Source organism: Clinocottus analis, unplaced genomic scaffold, assembly GCF_023055335.1.
Source record: "Clinocottus analis isolate CAN_PGR_092001 unplaced genomic scaffold, fCliAna1.0.p SCAF_3, whole genome shotgun sequence".
NCBI lineage: Eukaryota > Metazoa > Chordata > Actinopteri > Perciformes > Cottidae > Clinocottus > Clinocottus analis.
The window spans coordinates 17,844,013-17,862,717 of record NW_027176042.1 but is presented as its reverse complement, the minus strand read 5'-3'; the positions used below and the strand labels follow the sequence as shown (position 1 = coordinate 17,862,717).

Here is an 18,705-nt window from a genome sequence, read left to right as displayed (position 1 = left end):
CAGTTCCTCTATTGTTCAGGCTCCTAATTCATTCAAGGAAAAGCCGAGTCACCCGTACGGACCACAATGTGGAAATGCAAGCGTGGGTTCACTTTTATCACTGAACTGTTGACGTTGTTTCCACTTTGGGTCCTTTCTTTGATTGTTGACTGACTTCACAACTACATGAAAGATGAACACAAAGCTCAAAAAGCGGCTGACTTGGAGGTTGATAAACGCACACATGAACTTAGAACTTTTGGAGAGCAGACAGGGTTGAAAACATCCGCTTGACATCCCTGTGAGTAATACGAGGAAACAGATCGAGGACTCACCCTCCACCATTCCTCATTGGAGTCATCTATCACCGCGATGCCATCACCAGCACTTGGGAACAAACAGGATATTAAATATAAAAAACTTAATAATAACACACACAAAAAGTATGTTTGGTGCCAGTGAGCCGAGGGCTTTACTCAACATCTTTGTCTTTGGCTTTGAAGCGGTACAGAGTCACATGGCTGAAGCTTTTTACTCTGATGAGAGCAAGCATGCAAAGCACAGTCATTCAGGAAGTATCTTCATCATAGTTAGTTTGAATCTGTTGTTTTTTTCCTCCATTAATTGATTAATCGTTTGTGTAACACCCTGTGCATTTTATGCACGTCATCCTGGTGTTTCCTGATTGTTAATTCCCTTCACCTGTTCTCGTTCCAGACTCCTCCCCCCTGTGTGTGTGTGCGCGCGTGTGTGTGTGACATTGCACAAGACAAAATATGCAAATATGTGGCTAAGATTTCTCATGGTGGTCTCAGTGCATGCCTTAAGAGTCACATTTCATTGGAGTACTCTTCTAGGTTCCTCCCTTTCTTCATTAGATTATTAAGATCACAAAACAGGAAACTTGGCTTTAATAGTTCTTTGTGATTTATCTACATTATACGGCAAGTTTAAATATATTTACTCCTTTTCTCGTCAGTCTGGAAATTGAACTTAGAGTCGTAATGAGCCACGGTGTTTGGTCAGTCAAGGTTTATATCCTCCAGTCAGGACCAGCAGATGGCGCTGTGGTCAGAAAACACACCAGTGTCACTTATGTTGCTGTGAAGGGAAACCCCAAAAAGGGCCCTCTGAAATCCTCCTCAGCTTCTAATAATGAAGCAACTGCTTTCTGCTCGGTTTATACTTAATGATCAATGTAAGATCAAGAGAAATATTGTTCTTGTTTCATTATTATCTCACAGCTTTTCTCACCACATTTGGCATCGCTTTAGTCATCGGTGAACATACTGTAGCTATCCTCAAGATACAGTGAATGCTGAAATCTGCTCTGGATAGACCCCTTGATATTAGCAAAAATAAATCAGGACCCACTTGTATCCTGGTACAAGACGATAAAAACACACATTTAGTGATCCAACCCTCAACAAATGTCCTGCAGGTATTCGCAAAGTTAAAAATGAATAAAGAAGGATGGATCATTCATGCAACCACTTCCTGTCCAAGTGAAGGGGCTCCCCATGCAGCTTCAAACTTCTTGGGATGCTTCCTAGCTTTTTCTACTAGCCACAGTCCTTCTGACGCTCACCTTTCTGAATCAGGCTCCAACAGGAGGGAGCTCAGCATGAGTCTGTCCATGTGAGTGTTCAGGACGGCTGAGCACTTTATGAGAAGCTCTCCCAGCTGAGCGCTAAAGCTTACTCGTCACAAGTCAATGATAATTATTTCCAACCAAACAATTTGAATAACATGCTTTCGTTACGTCGTCCTGTCTGAATCACAAAATGTTCATTTTTACTACGAGCCAGAGACAGTGTGTATTCACTTTCATAATAATACGAATTAAAAATAATTCATTTTAGCGTTACTCACTCCTTTCGAGCTCCTCGCCAACATTGTGTTTTTGTTTAAATCATAAAACTTGTCATCTTCAGCCCCAACTGTCACCATTTAGCAGATTTCACATGGCTTCCTATGAAGCCAAAAAAGGATTTAAACAAACATATTTTCCCTCGAGAGAGAGAGCAGAAACATGCTCAATATGTACGTACAAATAAATAAATAAAAATAAAAACCTGAATACATGTATGCAGATGCTTCTGTAGAGGGTACAAGGAGCATCATTGTTCAAGGAGGATGAAAAAGATGTGAATCAGAAGCTAGAGTTTGCAATCACAAACTTAACAGGGAAGATTGAGAACACCAGATAGCCTTCAACATCATCATCATCAATTCATATCTTCACAATTAAAGACTTGAAGAACCTATGCCAAGGAGAAGTTGTTGTGGCAAGTCATGGTGGATCGACACTACATTCACCAAGACATCAAATACTGTGTACAGTATGCACACACACGCTCACAGTGTACAGTACACACAGTAAAATATGCACACACACACACACACGAATGCACACACATGGTGGACGAAGGCTTTCAGCTCAAACTTCAGGTCCAGCTACAATAAAGCTAAACAATGAACCACATGACACAGAAGATGTTTTGATAGATTTTTTCTTGACTTTTATATTTTTAAAAACAAACAAAAAAATAACAGATTAAATAAAATTTACAGTAGACATATGCAATCATTGTGCACTTTAACTACTTCTTCTGATACGTTCTGCACAGCTGTCAACGAAAAAACGCAAACACAAAGGGGTGTCGGGGTGGAGCTGGGTGGGTGTGGGAGAGAGGAGAGGACCGAAGAAGTGAGGTAGAGGGCAGTAAGGAGGAAACAAATCTAGGAAAGAGGAGAGGGGGATGAAGAGGGAAGGAGTAAAGGATAAAGGAAGACCTAAACTTTTTCACTCAGGGAAAAGAAAGAAAAAAAAAAAATCACTGAATATATAGATTTCTTTTATTCCTTACATCACTTATATAAATATATTGAATCCCAAATAACAAAAAAAAGAAATAAAAACTTCTGAGAAAGAAAAAAAAACAGCGCAATACAGAAACCCACAACAGTAGTAAGGCAAACAGAAAGCGGTGGAGAGAGCAGTGAGTCCATGAGAGGGATAGAGGAGCAGAGGAAGATAGGAGGCAGTATGAGGCATGGCGAGAAAAGAGAGCGATGGGGGGGAAAGCCGAGAGAGTGCGCAACTGTGCGTATGAAAATGTATAAATATGTTAGATCAAGAGACGGCTGGGTGGAGGAGAGTTGGGGGAAGGAGCGAAAGCGTTGGCAGAAAAAGGAGGAAGGGTCGGAGAGCGGAGGGAGGAGAAAAAGGTTTGACTGAGGTCGACTGTCCAGTGTGTTTTTGTTGTGTGCTACGTGACCCTGTTGCCTGTGTTTGTGTCTCCTGCGATGTGTGTGTGTGTCTGTGTGTGGCATTTCATGTTTTTGTATAATGGCAGCACACATTCCACGGCAACAGTGAAACACATGCTCGTGTGTCTTGTGTGCTCTTCTGCCATATAAATACAAAACAAAAAAACGATGAATAAAAACAAACAACAAAATCATATCTGCAACCAAACACCAACCACCTCATAATTCACACCTTCTTTCTTTTTATACATTTGACACATTATTTAACTCAAGTATTTGTTGTTGTTGTTGTTTTGATTTGAAATTGTACACTAAGAGCAGTCCCCCTCAGTCCTCCTTCCTTTTCCACCACTCCACTAAGAGTCTCTCTTTAGGTCTGTCTCTTTTACTTTCTTTCTTTCTTCCCTCTCTCTTTTCCTTTCACTGAGAACTGGCTCTCTCCAGCACACGCAGGTCATAGTTCTTTTTGGCAGCCCTCAGTTTGAAGAGGCTCGCCCCGCTGTTGTTAAGTTTGAAGGAAGCACTCTGGGCAGCCATGGTGCTGGGGAACACCGCCACCACTGTGTAGAGGTGAGCCGGGTCGTTGCCGTCGCCCTTCGCTCCCATGCTGGCCATGAGCCCGGCGGCGGCGGCTCCCAGCCTGGCCGGCCCCGCTCCAGGACAGGGGCCGCAGCCTCCTCCTCGGCCTCCCTGGGGCTCCTTCAGCCACTGGATCCTGGCACCGCACATCGACAGCTGGTTGAAGAGCTTTTCAGCCTCTGGACGTGAAATGCCCTCTGGCAGGTCCGTTACCTCGAGTACTCGACTCACCACTGGAGAAAGAAAAGACGAGGAGAGCCACAGAGAGACGGCAGATGTTAGCGGCTGTGATTGCTCCGGCTGTGTCTTTGTACACTTGAAGCACCTGTTCCAGAGACGCGCTTATGTGCGTTTGCTCGTCTGTGTCAGCTTAACACTTTTAGCTTTGGGCAATCACCGTTTGCACGGCTCTGAGGCCGCAAGATACCGCAATCCAATTTGGCGTATTTTCAACGGCTGTTGAGCAAAACTTGAATGCGGTGCTGAGAGCGCGAGTCAGCATCGTCTCAGCAACTCAAGGAATATGTAATGGTGTCCACCCCAGATGGAGGAGTTTGTGAGGAGGGCGATACACAAAAACCAGCAATAAGGCTGATATAATTTGCACACACACACGCTTTAAACATGTCAGATCACATTGAGTGTAACTACAGAATGCTGGAACAGAGGCAGGTGATATTCTGCTCTGTGATGATGCATCTTCAACTTACCAACATCAGTTGTGCCGAGATCTGTCGATGCAGATTTGAGTGTTTGTTTTTTCCCCCGTGCTCCGTGTTTCATTACTACTCCTTGGCCCTGAACACATAATAACACAGATATTATAACACCTTTAAACAAATCAGATGTGTTTTTCTGTTCTTCCATAAACATCAACTATAATGGATATTTTTTTAGAAATGACCACTTCCTGATCAACCAGCATGGGTACAATTTGAACAATAATGTAAAATGAAGAACTAGCGGCATTGATTTTATAGCCCTTCTTGAAATCTAAAGAACTCCGAAAGCAAAGTTGTGTGCCTGGTGGTATATTTAATTAAAAGGTTCAGTCTTGAATTTATGGCGGCTCTATTCAAACTAGAAATAAACTGAACTACAGAAGCAATACATGCTATAAACGTCTCGTCAATAAAAGCAAGTTCTTACTGCCTATTGGCTAACTCGAAGGCTTGTTTAAAAGAATACCAAGACTTGTCAATATCACAGCCTCAACATGTAAAAGTATTTGAAGTAGTTCGTACAAACGGTTGCCAGCACTGACCTGATGGGAGCTGTAGGAGGACTGGCCATGCATGAGCGGAGGACACAGGCTGTACTGGAGAGGTTGCCCCAGCAGAGAGTAGCGCCCATCACCTTAACAATGGTTAAAATCAGAATGATCATTCCTGAGCATTATTTATTCATTTAGAGTGTTATTGCTGCAGTAGAAAGGTCAGGTGAACCTTATTACCACACATTGTGAACAATGTAAATACATTGACATAGATCAATCAAAAAGCAGATGGATGATAGTTTTAATGGCATGAATTTCACATTCAAGATTCTCTTTCAACACAAGTGTTGAAAAGGGTTAAAGGGCCCAAGTTAGCTCTTAAGTACAGTATTTTCTAATTTAGGAGTTTTGAAGATAAGACAATAATGACTTGTGTCATGGTGAGCTGACGTGGATTGTCGACTGACGCAAGACTCTACCTGTATGTCTAATCATGCATTGCAAACAGCAGGCCAGTTTATCAGTAAAGGCTTATTGCTCTGTGTGTAAATATCGGTCAAAGGACACGGTGAGGTAAAGCCATGTGTGGTACAGGAGGTTCATGAACCTGCTGCTACTGGCTCAGGGCCAAAAGCCTCCTCACCATGTTTAGAAGTCTAATCAAGGGTTCGAGCACACGGCTGGAACAGAAGTTCATGTTTATTTGCCTGTGAACTAAAAAGGAGACACCTGAAACAACCTGGTTCATATATTCTAGTTTTGGCCACATGTATCTAGGCTTTCATGTCTCATGTTCATGTGTACCTTGAGCTGGTCCTCCTGGCCGAGGAAACTGGGAAATGAGGGGTAATGGTCCCATGCCTGGACAGACGCTGTTGACGCTGCCGGAGGGAGACGGGGTGGGAGACTGAGTGGGGGAGGCCAGGGGACTCGTCAGCTGAGTGCTGGCCTGGACACAAAGAGAAGAGGAAAAATATGAAATTGTGTGACACACAGGTCATGTCAGTGTCATTCCTCCTGTTGACCACTAGGAGGCGGCCAATGAACGAATACTTGAAGATAAATGACTGGACTTGTAAGTTACAGTCTGGATTCATGAGATAACTCACATTTATTTAAAATAAAGTTGCCAACTTATCGAGAAGCCCTTCAAGTGCATTGGTGTGTACCTGTGGAGTGTTGTCTGGTTTGTACAGCTCTCCTGGCTTACTGGGCCTCTGCTCGATGCTGTAGTACTTGCATGGGTTCCACTGGACCAGAGAAGGGTTCTGGGAAGGCTGTGGTCCATTGGGGACGCTGAGCTGCATGACCATCACCCCAGGCCCAGGAGGCGGTACTCCTGAGAGATCACACAAAGAGACACGCACCCATGTAGAGAAACAGCTGACTCAAAAATAAATATTAAAAAAGAAAATATTGCTGTTTATAGATTATAGAATGTAAAGATAGTTGATTTTGTCTGGAAGATTCATTACATCTTAGGGACATTAAAAATCAATTTCAACAAGTACCGCTTTTGCAGTTTAGTTAATAATTTAATACCTATTTTATTTCACTTTATACTTTATATATACTGTATATACTTTACATTTTCGTTATTATTTAATTTTCTTCAATTGAATATGTCTTTCTCTGCTATTTTATTGTATATATTGAGTATTTTTTATACTTTGCTTGCTTGCCATCCATCCATCCATCCATAAAATATAAAGCAAATTATTAACATAAACACCTAAACATCCAGCAGAGTGGCACAAACGAGAGCAGAGGTTGAAAGGATGAAGTGACCATGATTACATCAACATTTACTAAAAGGTCAAATGGGAGCACAGGCCTTTCTGACATGCAGGTTCTGATGTCTTTAAACATTACCTTTTTACAGACATCGATTTACAAGTTCAACATGTGAACCCTTTGTACTTCTGTCTGAACTTTACCCTGAATACCTTTCACCTGATTTTGGTGCACGCTGGTCATCACCGAATTGCAAAAATACCTCCGGCATTTATTTTGGGAGAATAATGCTAACAAATAAGATCAAATTAATAAAAGAAAGTAAAATATTTTCAAAAAAGCTAGAATTATTTTCTATCTATTAATTATTAAATGTTTTACTAAGGACTATTTATTTTTTTCCTTGACAACAAGACTCACCTGAATATTGCTGCTGCAACTGTTGAGGGTTGCAAGGGGACGGCGACTGTGTGATCTGATACTGCTCGGAGTTGGGGGGCTGCAGGTAACCAACTGACGGGCTGCAGGATTAGACATACAAAAGAAGAAAGATAAATGCATGAGGAAAGGTGACACTCGTACAGAAGGATAAAGGAGCACACAACCTGCCCAAAAGATTATGAAAATCCTGAATATTACATGTTGAGCAAAGTGTTAAGTTTGTGTTGTGGTCATTTGTAAGTATATCACATCTGTACACAACTTTGCTACAACACACAACATATTTCTTATGGTGAAAGTTGGAAAAGGTTGAATACTATTGGCCATATTTATTTCTGTGAATAGGATGTATTCAGACATACCTTGTGCTATTCTGCTGTGTGGGAGTGATAACACTGTAGTAGACCGGCATGGGCCCCTGGACAGACTGGCTGACTGGCACCATCACCTGCTGCTGGTACTGCTGCTGCACCACCTGCTGATTTTCATTTCCCACTGGAACCTGGAAAGTCCAGTTAGACAACTTGTTCAAAAGCCTACAATGGAATTACATGTTTTAGGGGGAGGGGGAAATAGGTATTTTTTCAACAACGTATTGTACAAATATGTATGACATATGAAGTGTCGCCCAGAGGCCCACCATACACTAAGCTATCCTTAAAAAAATGCAGCAGCTTTCCTTAACTCGGACCACAACAACAAGTAACGGCGTCAGAGGTCAGTGAACTCCTAACTATAACCCCGTGACTCTGGGGTAAGGACGTATATGATTTCTGATCATGTATCCATTGTTCACATTCATTTTGATCAAGATGAATGATCATTCAGCTTTGTCTGACTCAATATCATCTGTTGCTTTAAATGAGCACCAGATGGCGCTGTCTAACCTGGTATGATCAGCCACATGTATATATGGTCACTAGTGGGGTTACAAATTTCAGCAAATCAGGCAAGGCTCATTTTCTTATGAATACCAATGAAACGGTTTGTTTGTATCCTTTACTAAATGTTGTCCTAAAGTTGATTTAACCAGTGATACCTGATATGATGGCATCTGTGGGTACTGAACCATTATGCTTTGCATTTGTCCTCCCATGCCTGCCCTCTGGGAATTAAGCAGACCAGGGTTTTGGGGCTGCTGCACACCCATCATACCCTGGTAGCTCGGCTGCTGGCTGGGCATCATCGTCTGGAGACCTGATGACAATACACAAACAATTGGAAGAGAGAAATTAGAGCAGTGTGATAAATGAAGAGTAAAGTACAAAAGAAGAAAAAAAAGAGACAGTAGTCTTTGAGGATAGAAAAAACTTTGTACAGGATACTGAACAGAAGTAGAGTTGACTTAACAGTTAACAGATTGTAAGCTTATTTAATTGGTTTCAACGAGAGAAGATTTTTTTGGGCCTTTGCCACGACACTCAAAATTGAGCTCAGGTGCATCCTGTTTCCACTGATTGTCCTTGAGATATTCCTACAACTTGATTGGAGTCCACTTGTGCTAAATCCAGTTGATTAGACATGATTTTAGAAAGACACACACCTGTCTATATCAGGACCCACAGTTGACAGAGCATCTCAGAGCACAAACCAAGCCATGAAGTCCAAGGAACTATCTGGAGACCTCCAAGACTGAATTGTATTGAGGCAAAGGGTACAGAAAACAATCTGCAGCATTGAAGACCCCAATGAGCACAGTGGCCTCCATCATCCGGAAATGGAAGCAGTTTGGAACAACCAGGTCTCTTCCTACAGTTGGACGTCCAGCCTAACTGAGCGATCGCGGGAGAAAGGCCTTATGCCGTGTTCACACCAAAAGCGTTGCGAATATTCGAGTGTTTTTGGTGTGAACGCACCATTAGTCAGGGAGGGGACCTGGAACCCGACGGTCACTCTGACAGAGCACCAGTGTTGTTCGAGGAAGAGAAGCTTCCAGAAGAACAACCATCTCTGCAGCACTGCACAAAGCAGGCCTGTTTAGTGGAGTGGACAGACGGAAGCCACTCCTCGATTAAAAAGCACATGACAGCCCGCCTGGAGTTTGCCAAAAGACACCTGAAGGAGTCTCAGACCATGAGAAACAGAATTCTCTGTTCTGATGAAACAAAGACTGTAATCTTTGGTCTGAAAGCCAAGTGTCATGTCTGGAGGAAACCAGGCACTGCTCATCACCTGGCTAATACCATCCCTACAGTGAAGCATGGTGGTGGCAGCATCATGCTGTGGGGATGTTTTTCAATGGAGGGAACTGGGAGACTACTCAGGATTAAGAGAAAGATGAATGCAGCAATGTACAGCGAGATCCTCAATGAAAACATGCTCCAGAGCGCTCTGGACCTCAGACTGGGGCGACGGTTCATCTTCCAACAGGACATCGACCCGAAGCACACAGCCAAGATTACAAAGGAGTGGGTTTGGGACAACTCTGTGAATGTCCCCGAGTGGCCAAGACAGAGCCCTGACTTGAACCCGATGTGAATATCCCTGGAAAGATCTGAAAATGGCTGTGCACCGACGCTCCCCATCAAACTTGATGGAACTTGAGAGGTTCTGCAAAGAGGAATGGGAGAAACTGCCCAGAAATAGGTGTACCACGCCTGTAGAATCATACCGAAGAACACTTGAGGCTTTAATTGCTGCCAAAGGTGCTTCAGCAGTGTATTGAGCAAAGGCTGTGCATACTTATGTACATGTTGTGTTTTTTTGTTTTTAATTTTTTAATAAATTTGCTTTTTTTTCTTTGGTCATTATAAGGTGTAGAATGTTGAGGGGTTAAAAAAAAAAAAAAAAAAATCAATTTAGGAATAAGGCTGTAACATGACAATGTGGAAAAAGTGAAGCACTGACTACTTTCCGGATGCACTGTAAATATATAAAGACAAAGCAATGGTTTCAATATCCAGAAGTTACTTTTTCGAGGAACTCAGAAACTAAACAGACTTTATACCAATTAAGTGTTAAGCACAATGTTAGAAATATCACAAAACTCATTTCAACCCAGGCAGAAGTAATAGATTAATATAAAGTCACACTGACTGCAACTGATTTGTCAGTTAATGTACAAACACAGACAACCTCGGCAGACCACAAATGAAAAAGACAAGCTCTATTTTGGTCTGTGCATGTTTGACTTGGCAGAACAATGCAGGGACAAAGTCATTTAAAATCAACCTTTCACCTGGTAGACTTAAAACTGAGCATGATTTAGCAGTTTTTAGCTGAGGTAACAACATGCAACAGTTAGAAAATCAAGTGGACTGTGTCTGTATAACAACCTGTCATAGATACATTTTAGATGAGGCTCCTAATAAGTAAAAAAAAAAGTTATTCAATTTGCATACCTCTAATCCAATTTCCAGTGACAACAATCTTAATATGTAACCCTAATTAAAATGTGTATTGATTTTAGACAAATGCACAGAAAACACTGATATTAAAAGTATGTATGGAGTTATCTAAATTGAATTAAGTTGACAGTACAACATAACAAAAAGTACCGACCTGACTGCTGTGTGGGCTGAGGCATGGGTTGTGTGCGCTGGGCAGGATAAGACACCTGGTGGGCCATGGGCTGGGGCACACGGTACTGCTGGCCAGCGCTGGGATACTGACCAGGAGGATAGTAGGACACCTGTATCTGAAGAGAAGCAACGATAGAAATATTTAGAGACAGACAATTGCTTTGTGCGTCTTCAATCCTGTTCACACATGGCACAGAGACAATACAATCCACCTATATTATAATGGCATTTAAAACCCATCATTACTTTATATATTATTGTCAAATGTTAAATATTTCATACTTGGTTTAGGAACATCAAACTTATAACTCCTTTTTTGTTCACATGGGAGCAGAAACAAGCTCTAGAACAAGACTGACATGTAATGCCCTTCTGAGTTGATATGGCAAATTTACTCGCAAACGGTTTACAATTTAAAAAAAAAAAAAGCTGACACGAAGCAACATAAGCATTAGTTTGGAGTCATGCGTCTGTCCATCTGATGATTTTTAGTTCAATATTCTCTCAACTTTTAGAATTTGTTTTTGGGGGAAATTGCTTCAGCTGCTAAAAGCTTCGAACGGTGTGCAACAGTTACGGCGGTCTAAGTATCCAACGTTGAAGCTTGAACAACTCGCCTAAATGTAGCATATAGTTTCCAAACAAGATGTCAAATGGACAATACGAGAGGAAGTTGGATGTTAGTAGGATCAATAGTTCCTGCCTCCACCTTCATATACATATATGACAACATTCAACCCATCTAAAGACTGCAGCCATGTCAACATTTGCACTCACCACCCACACATTGAGCAACATATTCCTTTCGCAGCCAATACTCTTTGGAAATCTAAGAGAGACGATAAGGTATATGAAGGTGCGTCGTAAGATAAAAGGCATAAAAACACACCACCTATATGGGACAGAGCTTGAAACTACTAAATAATAAGGCAGAAAATAAGAGCTATGAAAACAATGACTTTCTCGCAGTTGTACGCCTTCGCCGGCAAGTCAAGTTGCAGTTTACATGAATGTAAAAAAAACAAAAACAGGTGTCAGAGTGCAGTAACATGTCAAAACTATTTGAAAGATCGTTACATTTGTGGACACAAAGGTATATTCAACAATACAGTCCCATAAGCTAGCACAAGTGGAAATGAAAACACACAAAAACATTATAACTACTGGTTTGCAGAGCTGTTAGAATACTTTAAAGTGTGCACCTGATTCCAGCAAATTCTCTTCATCACATCTACTATTGAAAAAGTCTCTCTAGCCCTGTGATAGCATATTTCATTATTGTTTGGATGCTCTATTTGAAAGGCTACTTCAAGGAGATAATAGTGACCACAGATTGCCTTCATATAAACACAACACTATCACCAATTTAAAAAAGTAATTTAGTCACTTCAGCTCATAAAAACTCTACTAAACAGACCATCTTCCATTACTACTTAGCCCCAGAGCAACATTACAGGGCCTAATGTCTCCCACAGGGTGTTTAATGGCCAGGTCAATTTAGTCCTCTCTGCTCAAATGAATTATTATAACTACTTTATGGATTTAAGCAGAAGCCTGAGAGAGGGAAGGAAAAGTGTGAGTGACAGAGAGTGAAAGAACTCATTATTGTCACCGCCTCTGCAATCAGAAGAATGTGGCAGGCGAGCTGAGGTGACACACGGCGCTTTGGGTGCGAGGACCAAGCTCCCCCACTGGGTGAATCCTGCTGCTTCACAGAAATCACATCCCTGTGGTGTCGCTCTTTGTGAATTTATAATATTATGGTACTTATGCATCACTGTATGTAATTTCAATAGAGTAAAATATTATGTGTGTGCGGATGAGTGAAAGCGAGAGAGAGAAAGAAAGCAGCGGCTGATCACCGACTTGCAGTGAAACAGCAAAACGCAGGATAAGACTATTTATGTTGTTTACTGAATTTATGTGCATTTGTTTCATTTCAACTTAATGAGTCTCTTTTTTGTTTTGTTGTCATCCAAGGTGTTTCACCACGAGCAGCGGACGGAAAATAGTGAGAGATGGCCTTAGTTCTTTTCAGGAAATGTATCAAAGTACTGTACTAGGAAATATTTAAATAAAGATGCATGCACTTTGACAACAACATAGGTTGTTTTTTGGTAAGTTTATATGTGGAAATTAAATAGACAATGTATTTGCTATGGGTAGAGGAAACAGTAACTGGTTTAATAAACTAGACAGGTTTATTAAACCAGTTACTGTTTCCTCGTGCCAAGAAACTAATACCATGTCGACGTTATTTAACAATAAAAGGGTGATGAATGAATCGAGTTGATGTGTAAACCTTGTCAAACCAACCTTAACACACCTGGTTTCCTGTAATGGAAAAGCCACCATAAGACTGTTGTGTCACTAATACTACAAAAAAAGAAAGCAGTCAAGCGTTTATCTCTGTGTGTTACAGCGATTACATTACATTTCATTTAGCTGATGTTTTCATCCAAAGTGACTTACAATAAATGCATTCAACCGTGAGAACAAACTCAGGACAACAAGAGTCAGGAAAGTACAATTACTTCAATAAATTCAAACTACAGAGTGCTATCAGTAAGAGACATTAAAGTGTTACTAACAGGCTACTTCTGCACTACCTTCCTTATTCAAGGTGTAGTCGAAAAAGATATGTTTTTAGTTTGCGACGGATCAGGTAGAAACTTTCTGCTGTCCTGATGTCAATGGGGAGCTCATCCACCATCGAGGAGCCAGGACAGCAAACAGTCGTGACTTTGTTGAGTGTTTAGCTCGCAGTGACGAAGCTACAAGCCGATTGGCAGAAGCTGAGTGGAGTGAACGAGCTGGGGGTGTTCGGCGTTGATCAAACTGTGTCCTCTTCTTTCTCATTAACAAATCTTTACATTAACACTCATTAATATGAGGTGTAAAGAACATGATCTGAACAGTCTGATATGAACAGAGATGGTGTCAGTTTGTTTTAAATTAAATACAACTTAAAAAGGAGAAATTAACACTTTCCTACATGCATAACATTTGTGGAATTAACTACTTGAATTCTTCCAGCACAGATAGCAGTTTCTTCCATGAAATCAACAAAACTTAAGTCCTCTGATGCCAGAAACGATTAGCATTTATATAATAATTTCTTCCTGGAATTGTATTAATCCACAGCAGTAATGCAACTTCTCTATACATATAATGAAGTGAAATAAATAAAGACACTTAACCTTTTTAGATGTGGGGCTCATTAGGTACAGCCCAGATAATAAGTTAAATTGATATCAAATTACAATGTTAAAATCCATTTTAATTGTCCAGTACGGTAGCCAGAGAAATGTGAGAAATCACAATCAAATTTTGATTGTGTTTCTTCTCATGTATCTATTTTGCATTTGTATGTGAATGCATGCTGCACACCTTGATTGCAATACAAAATACATTACTATTATAAAGATAATACAAAATCTACAGATTATATGTTAAAGAAAGCCAATACAATATTACATTGTGGGTGAGAATACAAGAGAATACCAGAGTGCCAGGCAGGTGAGGTCCCAAAATCATATTAAATTATTTTACAGGTATAGTACTATCACTTTCTGACAAATACTGCTTTTATCTGGTACTTCAATTCAATTCAGTTTATTTTGTATAGCCCAAAATCACAAATACAAGATTTGCCTGGGAGGGCTTTACAATCTGTACACATAACATCCCTGTCCCAGAACCTCACATTGGATCAGGAAAAACTCCCTCAAATAAAGATAGTAAAACCCTTTCACAGAGAAAAAGGGGAAGAAACCTGAAGGAGAGCAACAGAGGAGGATCCCTCTCCCAGGATGGACAGAAGCAATAGATGTCATAACTGGCATTTAAAGAAAACTTAGGAAGATGTAAGAACTGGATTTTAGCCCATGCCTGACGCCTTTATGAATCACAACCTGTGGAGAATGACACACCTGTTGAGGTGGAGGGGGCTGCATGTAGCCTTGTGGGGGTGGAGGGGCCTGCATGACAGGCTGGGATGGAGGAGGCGGTGGAGGTGGTGGATGGGGATGTCCAGTGGCAGGCTGGTAACCAGACGGAGGTGGCATAGGTTGACCCGTGGTAGCCATGATGTAGCTGGTCTGAGGAGGTGGGTGCTGGGTCAGCACTGTGGGAGGAGCCTGATACATGGGTGGAGGCTCAGGGTTGTCACTGGAGCCCTGACGACTCAGCGTCATCTGGGTAAATTGGGGCGCCAGCTCTTCTCCCTGTGAGGAATTGGAATGATGTCATTGGTGGGTTTTGATTTCCAAAACAGTTAATACAAGTACCAAAATATTAGTATAAAGATAGAGTCGGTTACGTCTTAACATAAACCTGTGTAATAAAAAAAAAAAGGAGTAAATTACTGACAGTAATATTCATAAATTTGTTTCCCAAAAAAGGAAATCCAAAATAAAATTCTGGTGGGACCCAAAACATTGATCACATCAAAAAGGAAAAAAAATGTGTTTAAACTATTATAATTAAGCAAATAAAGATTTGCACTGCACAGCTGCCACATTTTCAAGTTGTATAAAATCACATCCGCTTTAATTGGCGTACAGGCGGGAAATGTTTTTTCTTGCCAAAGCATGACCTGAATGGCCCAAAGTAGCAAAGACAAAATTCTTCTACGAATGTTATTGAAAACCAATGTGAATGAAAACAAGTTATGAGAGTGAAAAACTCAGAAACTCAGCTAAATGCAAAGTGTGAGGGTGTCAGTAAAGCAGTCTTAACTAACTGAATATTTTGAGAAGAAGCTACAAGAGGCGTCACTACCATTGTGTACTGCTGGGGAGGAGAAACTGGCAGGAGAACCTGGGGGCAGGAAGGGCTGGAGTAGGAGACAGGCTGAGAGGGCTGCAGAGATGCCACTGGCTATACACATCACCAGAAAAAGGGATGAAATTAAAAAGGCACAGGACAGATAGAGTGGAGCAAACCAAGGAGAGGAAGGGAGTAAGAGGCAGGTGAATAGAGGGGAATAAAAAAGAAATGAAGAAATAAGAAAGATGTGGGTTAGAACACAGAGGAGAAATTGTTAATGAACAGAAATCCAATTTAGTTTCTAAATATTACACAAAAAGCAATCCAACCGTGGTTACAAAATGGGATGTCATTACTACAACTAAGAGAGAAAAAGGGAGGAATTGTCTGCCGTGATTGAAATGTACTTTTAAAATGTTACTCAAAGAACCGTATTCTCACGCATGACAAGAATTAGCCTCAGGCACATTAAATTCATGTCTTCCCGTTTAGAGTAGGAGGGCTGACATATGATCACTAAAGATGTTCCATTAATCACCATATTCAGTCAGATCCTCTGTAACTCGAAAGTATGTCTTCATTTTTCCTGATGAAGTGGATATAAAAGCAGGTAGTGAAGGTTCATACCTGTGCGATCATGTGGTTTCCCATGGGGTGTTGCTGTGGAGTGGGCAGCAGGGCAGTCTGAGGTGGAACCTGGGGCTGTGGCTGTTGCGATGGACAGGGAAGTAGGCTACGGCTTGACTGGGAGGCTGCAGGTGGGACACACACATCAGGACTGACTAGGGGCACACATAGTGATGCAGAAGATGACTTGAAACCCACAAAATCTTCCCGAGCAAGATAATTGGGCCCAACGAGGTGAAGCGTCTTTCTCCAGTTGAATATTTTGTTTCTGGGGTTAATTACAGTGTCAAAGGATTCCCGTTTGTTTTAAAATTCAATGAATGTAAATTTTGTTCACAAACAAAATACCATATTGGCTCGAATATTAGATAAAACATCTTTCGGGGACATTATATCTGAAAACTGTGGGTTGCATTATATTCAAGAACTACTGAATGGAGGGTACTTGTTTATCACCAGCTTCTACAGAGCGAGTTGAATTATGGGCTGTTTGAATCTTTAATGCGGCAATGCCTACAAGTGTCTTTAAGTGTTTAGTTGGTCCAGTTCAACCTATATAAGTTTTCGACGGCTTGTGTAACAGAGGATATAAATTCATGAATCAATGAGTCTAAAGCGTCTGCTGACGTCTTCACTGCAGAAACAGCAAGGACTGAATCATCTGTCAAGCGGCCAAGAGTAACAGAGCCATTGAATTCCAGAAGAAAGCTTAAAAGGCAAATGCTAACAGCTAAAGAAAGCATCGACTGTCTCCAAAAACCTGACAGGAGAGAGTTTATGCTGTACTTGCTTCACTTGAATAGCAATAACTATAATGGATAGTACAGATAGTTTTTCAGTAAAAGTGTAGCTAATGCAAGCAAATACACTATGCCTCTCATTTTTCTTTAACTTTCCTCCACAGTACTTACCAGAGCGAGAGCCTTTACAGCTTCCCTGTGAGCCTTTGTTGCTGCCAAGGCTATCCCCTCTGGTAAGGATGGATATGCCAGAGAAGCTGCTAGCCTTAGTGACAGGTGGCCGGAGGGTGCGGTTGGAGCTGTCTGAGTCGGTGCTGCTCCAGGGTCGTGGCTCCAGGCACTTCATGTCACTGTCTGTGCTGCTTTGACGACTGCTAGACGCCCGGCTGGAGCTCTCACGGTTCCCTCTGGGAGAATATAGACGAGGGAGAACGAAGAGAGAGACAAAGAGATGAAATCAAGTAAATGAAGTGGGGTTGGACGCAGGAAAAGGGAGAAAAGAGAGGTGAAGATATATTGAAAGCAGAGTAGGGTCAGCAGAGGAGAGAGCAAAAAGCACATGGACAGGATGAGGAATATTTAGAAAAGAGAAGGTGTGCACAAGAAGAGAAGAATGTAGGTGAAACAAACAAGGACAGTAAAAGATGAAATAGGATAGAGGGGAGAGCAGAAGCAGAAGAGCACAGTAGGGTCATCAACAGGTTGAGAGGACAGTGTGACATCTATTTTATAATGAGGCATTCAACATAGATGCATATTGGCTGGTTTAGTGTAACCACAATACAAAAATCAGGCAACAAACCACCAAACAATATTATTTCCAAATTTAAACATAAAACCAACCGCGCACGCACGCACACACACACGCACACACACACGCACACACACACACACACACACACACACACACACACACACACGCACGCACGCACACGCACGCGCAAATGAAAACATACATGCAGGAAGAAAAGATGTTTCAGACAATCAACCTTGGGGTGTGACAGGATTTTCCATGAGACACCAGATGAGACAAACATCAATGAATTCAACACACAAACCATCAAAGACTGAAGACAACATTCATTTAACAGACTTAACAGAATGACCACTCACATACATATGTCCTATACATTTAAATACAGATAAACTAACACATGCACAAGATATGACAAACATACACCTGTAAATCAAAACCAGGTGTACATCAACACCCCCCCCTACACACACATACATAAACACTATCAACAAAATAACTTGCTACTACTCGTTCACCACTATGGTTCTTTAAATTACATTGCCGTATACTGTACACACTTATTGTGTTGTTGTGATGCTGTCACCCTGGATTAAGGTAGCTGCTAAGAAAACCAATGATCACACTGTAAGCGTAACCACCACTGTTGGGAAACCCCTCCATCACCAGTAAATGGTTGGGTCTGCCATTGACATGTCCGCATCAAGAATAGTATTGTTCCATTTCAATATATCCTACTGTGCTTGAAGATAACACACATATATATAAAAATGAAATTGAAATAAAACATTTTAAAAAGTGTGACGCTGGTGATGTAGAGTGTAATGTAAATAGAAAGCCCTGCAGGTGAACAGAGACCTACAATTCTGCATTGAGGACAGCAGAGTAAAAAACAACAGCCAAGTAAACACTTGCTTTTTGCACCCTCTTACAACTGGAAGAGGGATATAAACAGAGTATGTTTGTGTGAAGAGAACAAGAGGAGAATTAATTCAAAACATGTCAGGCTTATAGTGGGAATCTCCATGACCAGACGGGATGTGGTATGGGTTGTAAAATTCTAGCGATAGT

General features: G+C 41.3%; 1 protein-coding gene across 11 annotated transcripts in view; it reads right to left on the bottom strand.

Moving 5' to 3' along the window:
- Nucleotides 1-2,500: 2,500 nt before the first annotated feature.
- LOC137795928 (R3H domain-containing protein 2) overlaps nt 2,501-18,705 on the bottom strand; it is a 52,186-nt gene continuing 35,981 nt past the window's right edge. For 8 of the 11 annotated variants that reach the window (XM_068593506.1, XM_068593513.1, XM_068593511.1 and 5 more), the window contains 13 exons: nt 17,052-17,287; nt 16,141-16,265; nt 15,526-15,624; nt 14,676-14,969; nt 10,724-10,859; nt 8,262-8,419; nt 7,585-7,724; nt 7,202-7,302; nt 6,217-6,386; nt 5,852-5,996; nt 5,096-5,187; nt 4,542-4,629; nt 2,501-4,064 (listed from right to left, as the gene is read on the bottom strand). In XM_068593506.1, coding sequence (XP_068449607.1) covers nt 3,673-4,064; nt 4,542-4,629; nt 5,096-5,187; nt 5,852-5,996; nt 6,217-6,386; nt 7,202-7,302; nt 7,585-7,724; nt 8,262-8,419; nt 10,724-10,859; nt 14,676-14,969; nt 15,526-15,624; nt 16,141-16,265; nt 17,052-17,287 — 2,176 coding nt within the window. In that variant the 3' untranslated portion in view covers nt 2,501-3,672. The remainder of the gene's footprint in view (nt 4,065-4,541; nt 4,630-5,095; nt 5,188-5,851; nt 5,997-6,216; nt 6,387-7,201; nt 7,303-7,584; nt 7,725-8,261; nt 8,420-10,723; nt 10,860-14,675; nt 14,970-15,525; nt 15,625-16,140; nt 16,266-17,051; nt 17,288-18,705) is intronic. The other 3 variants (XM_068593515.1, XM_068593516.1, XM_068593517.1) reach the window with 1 other exon arrangement.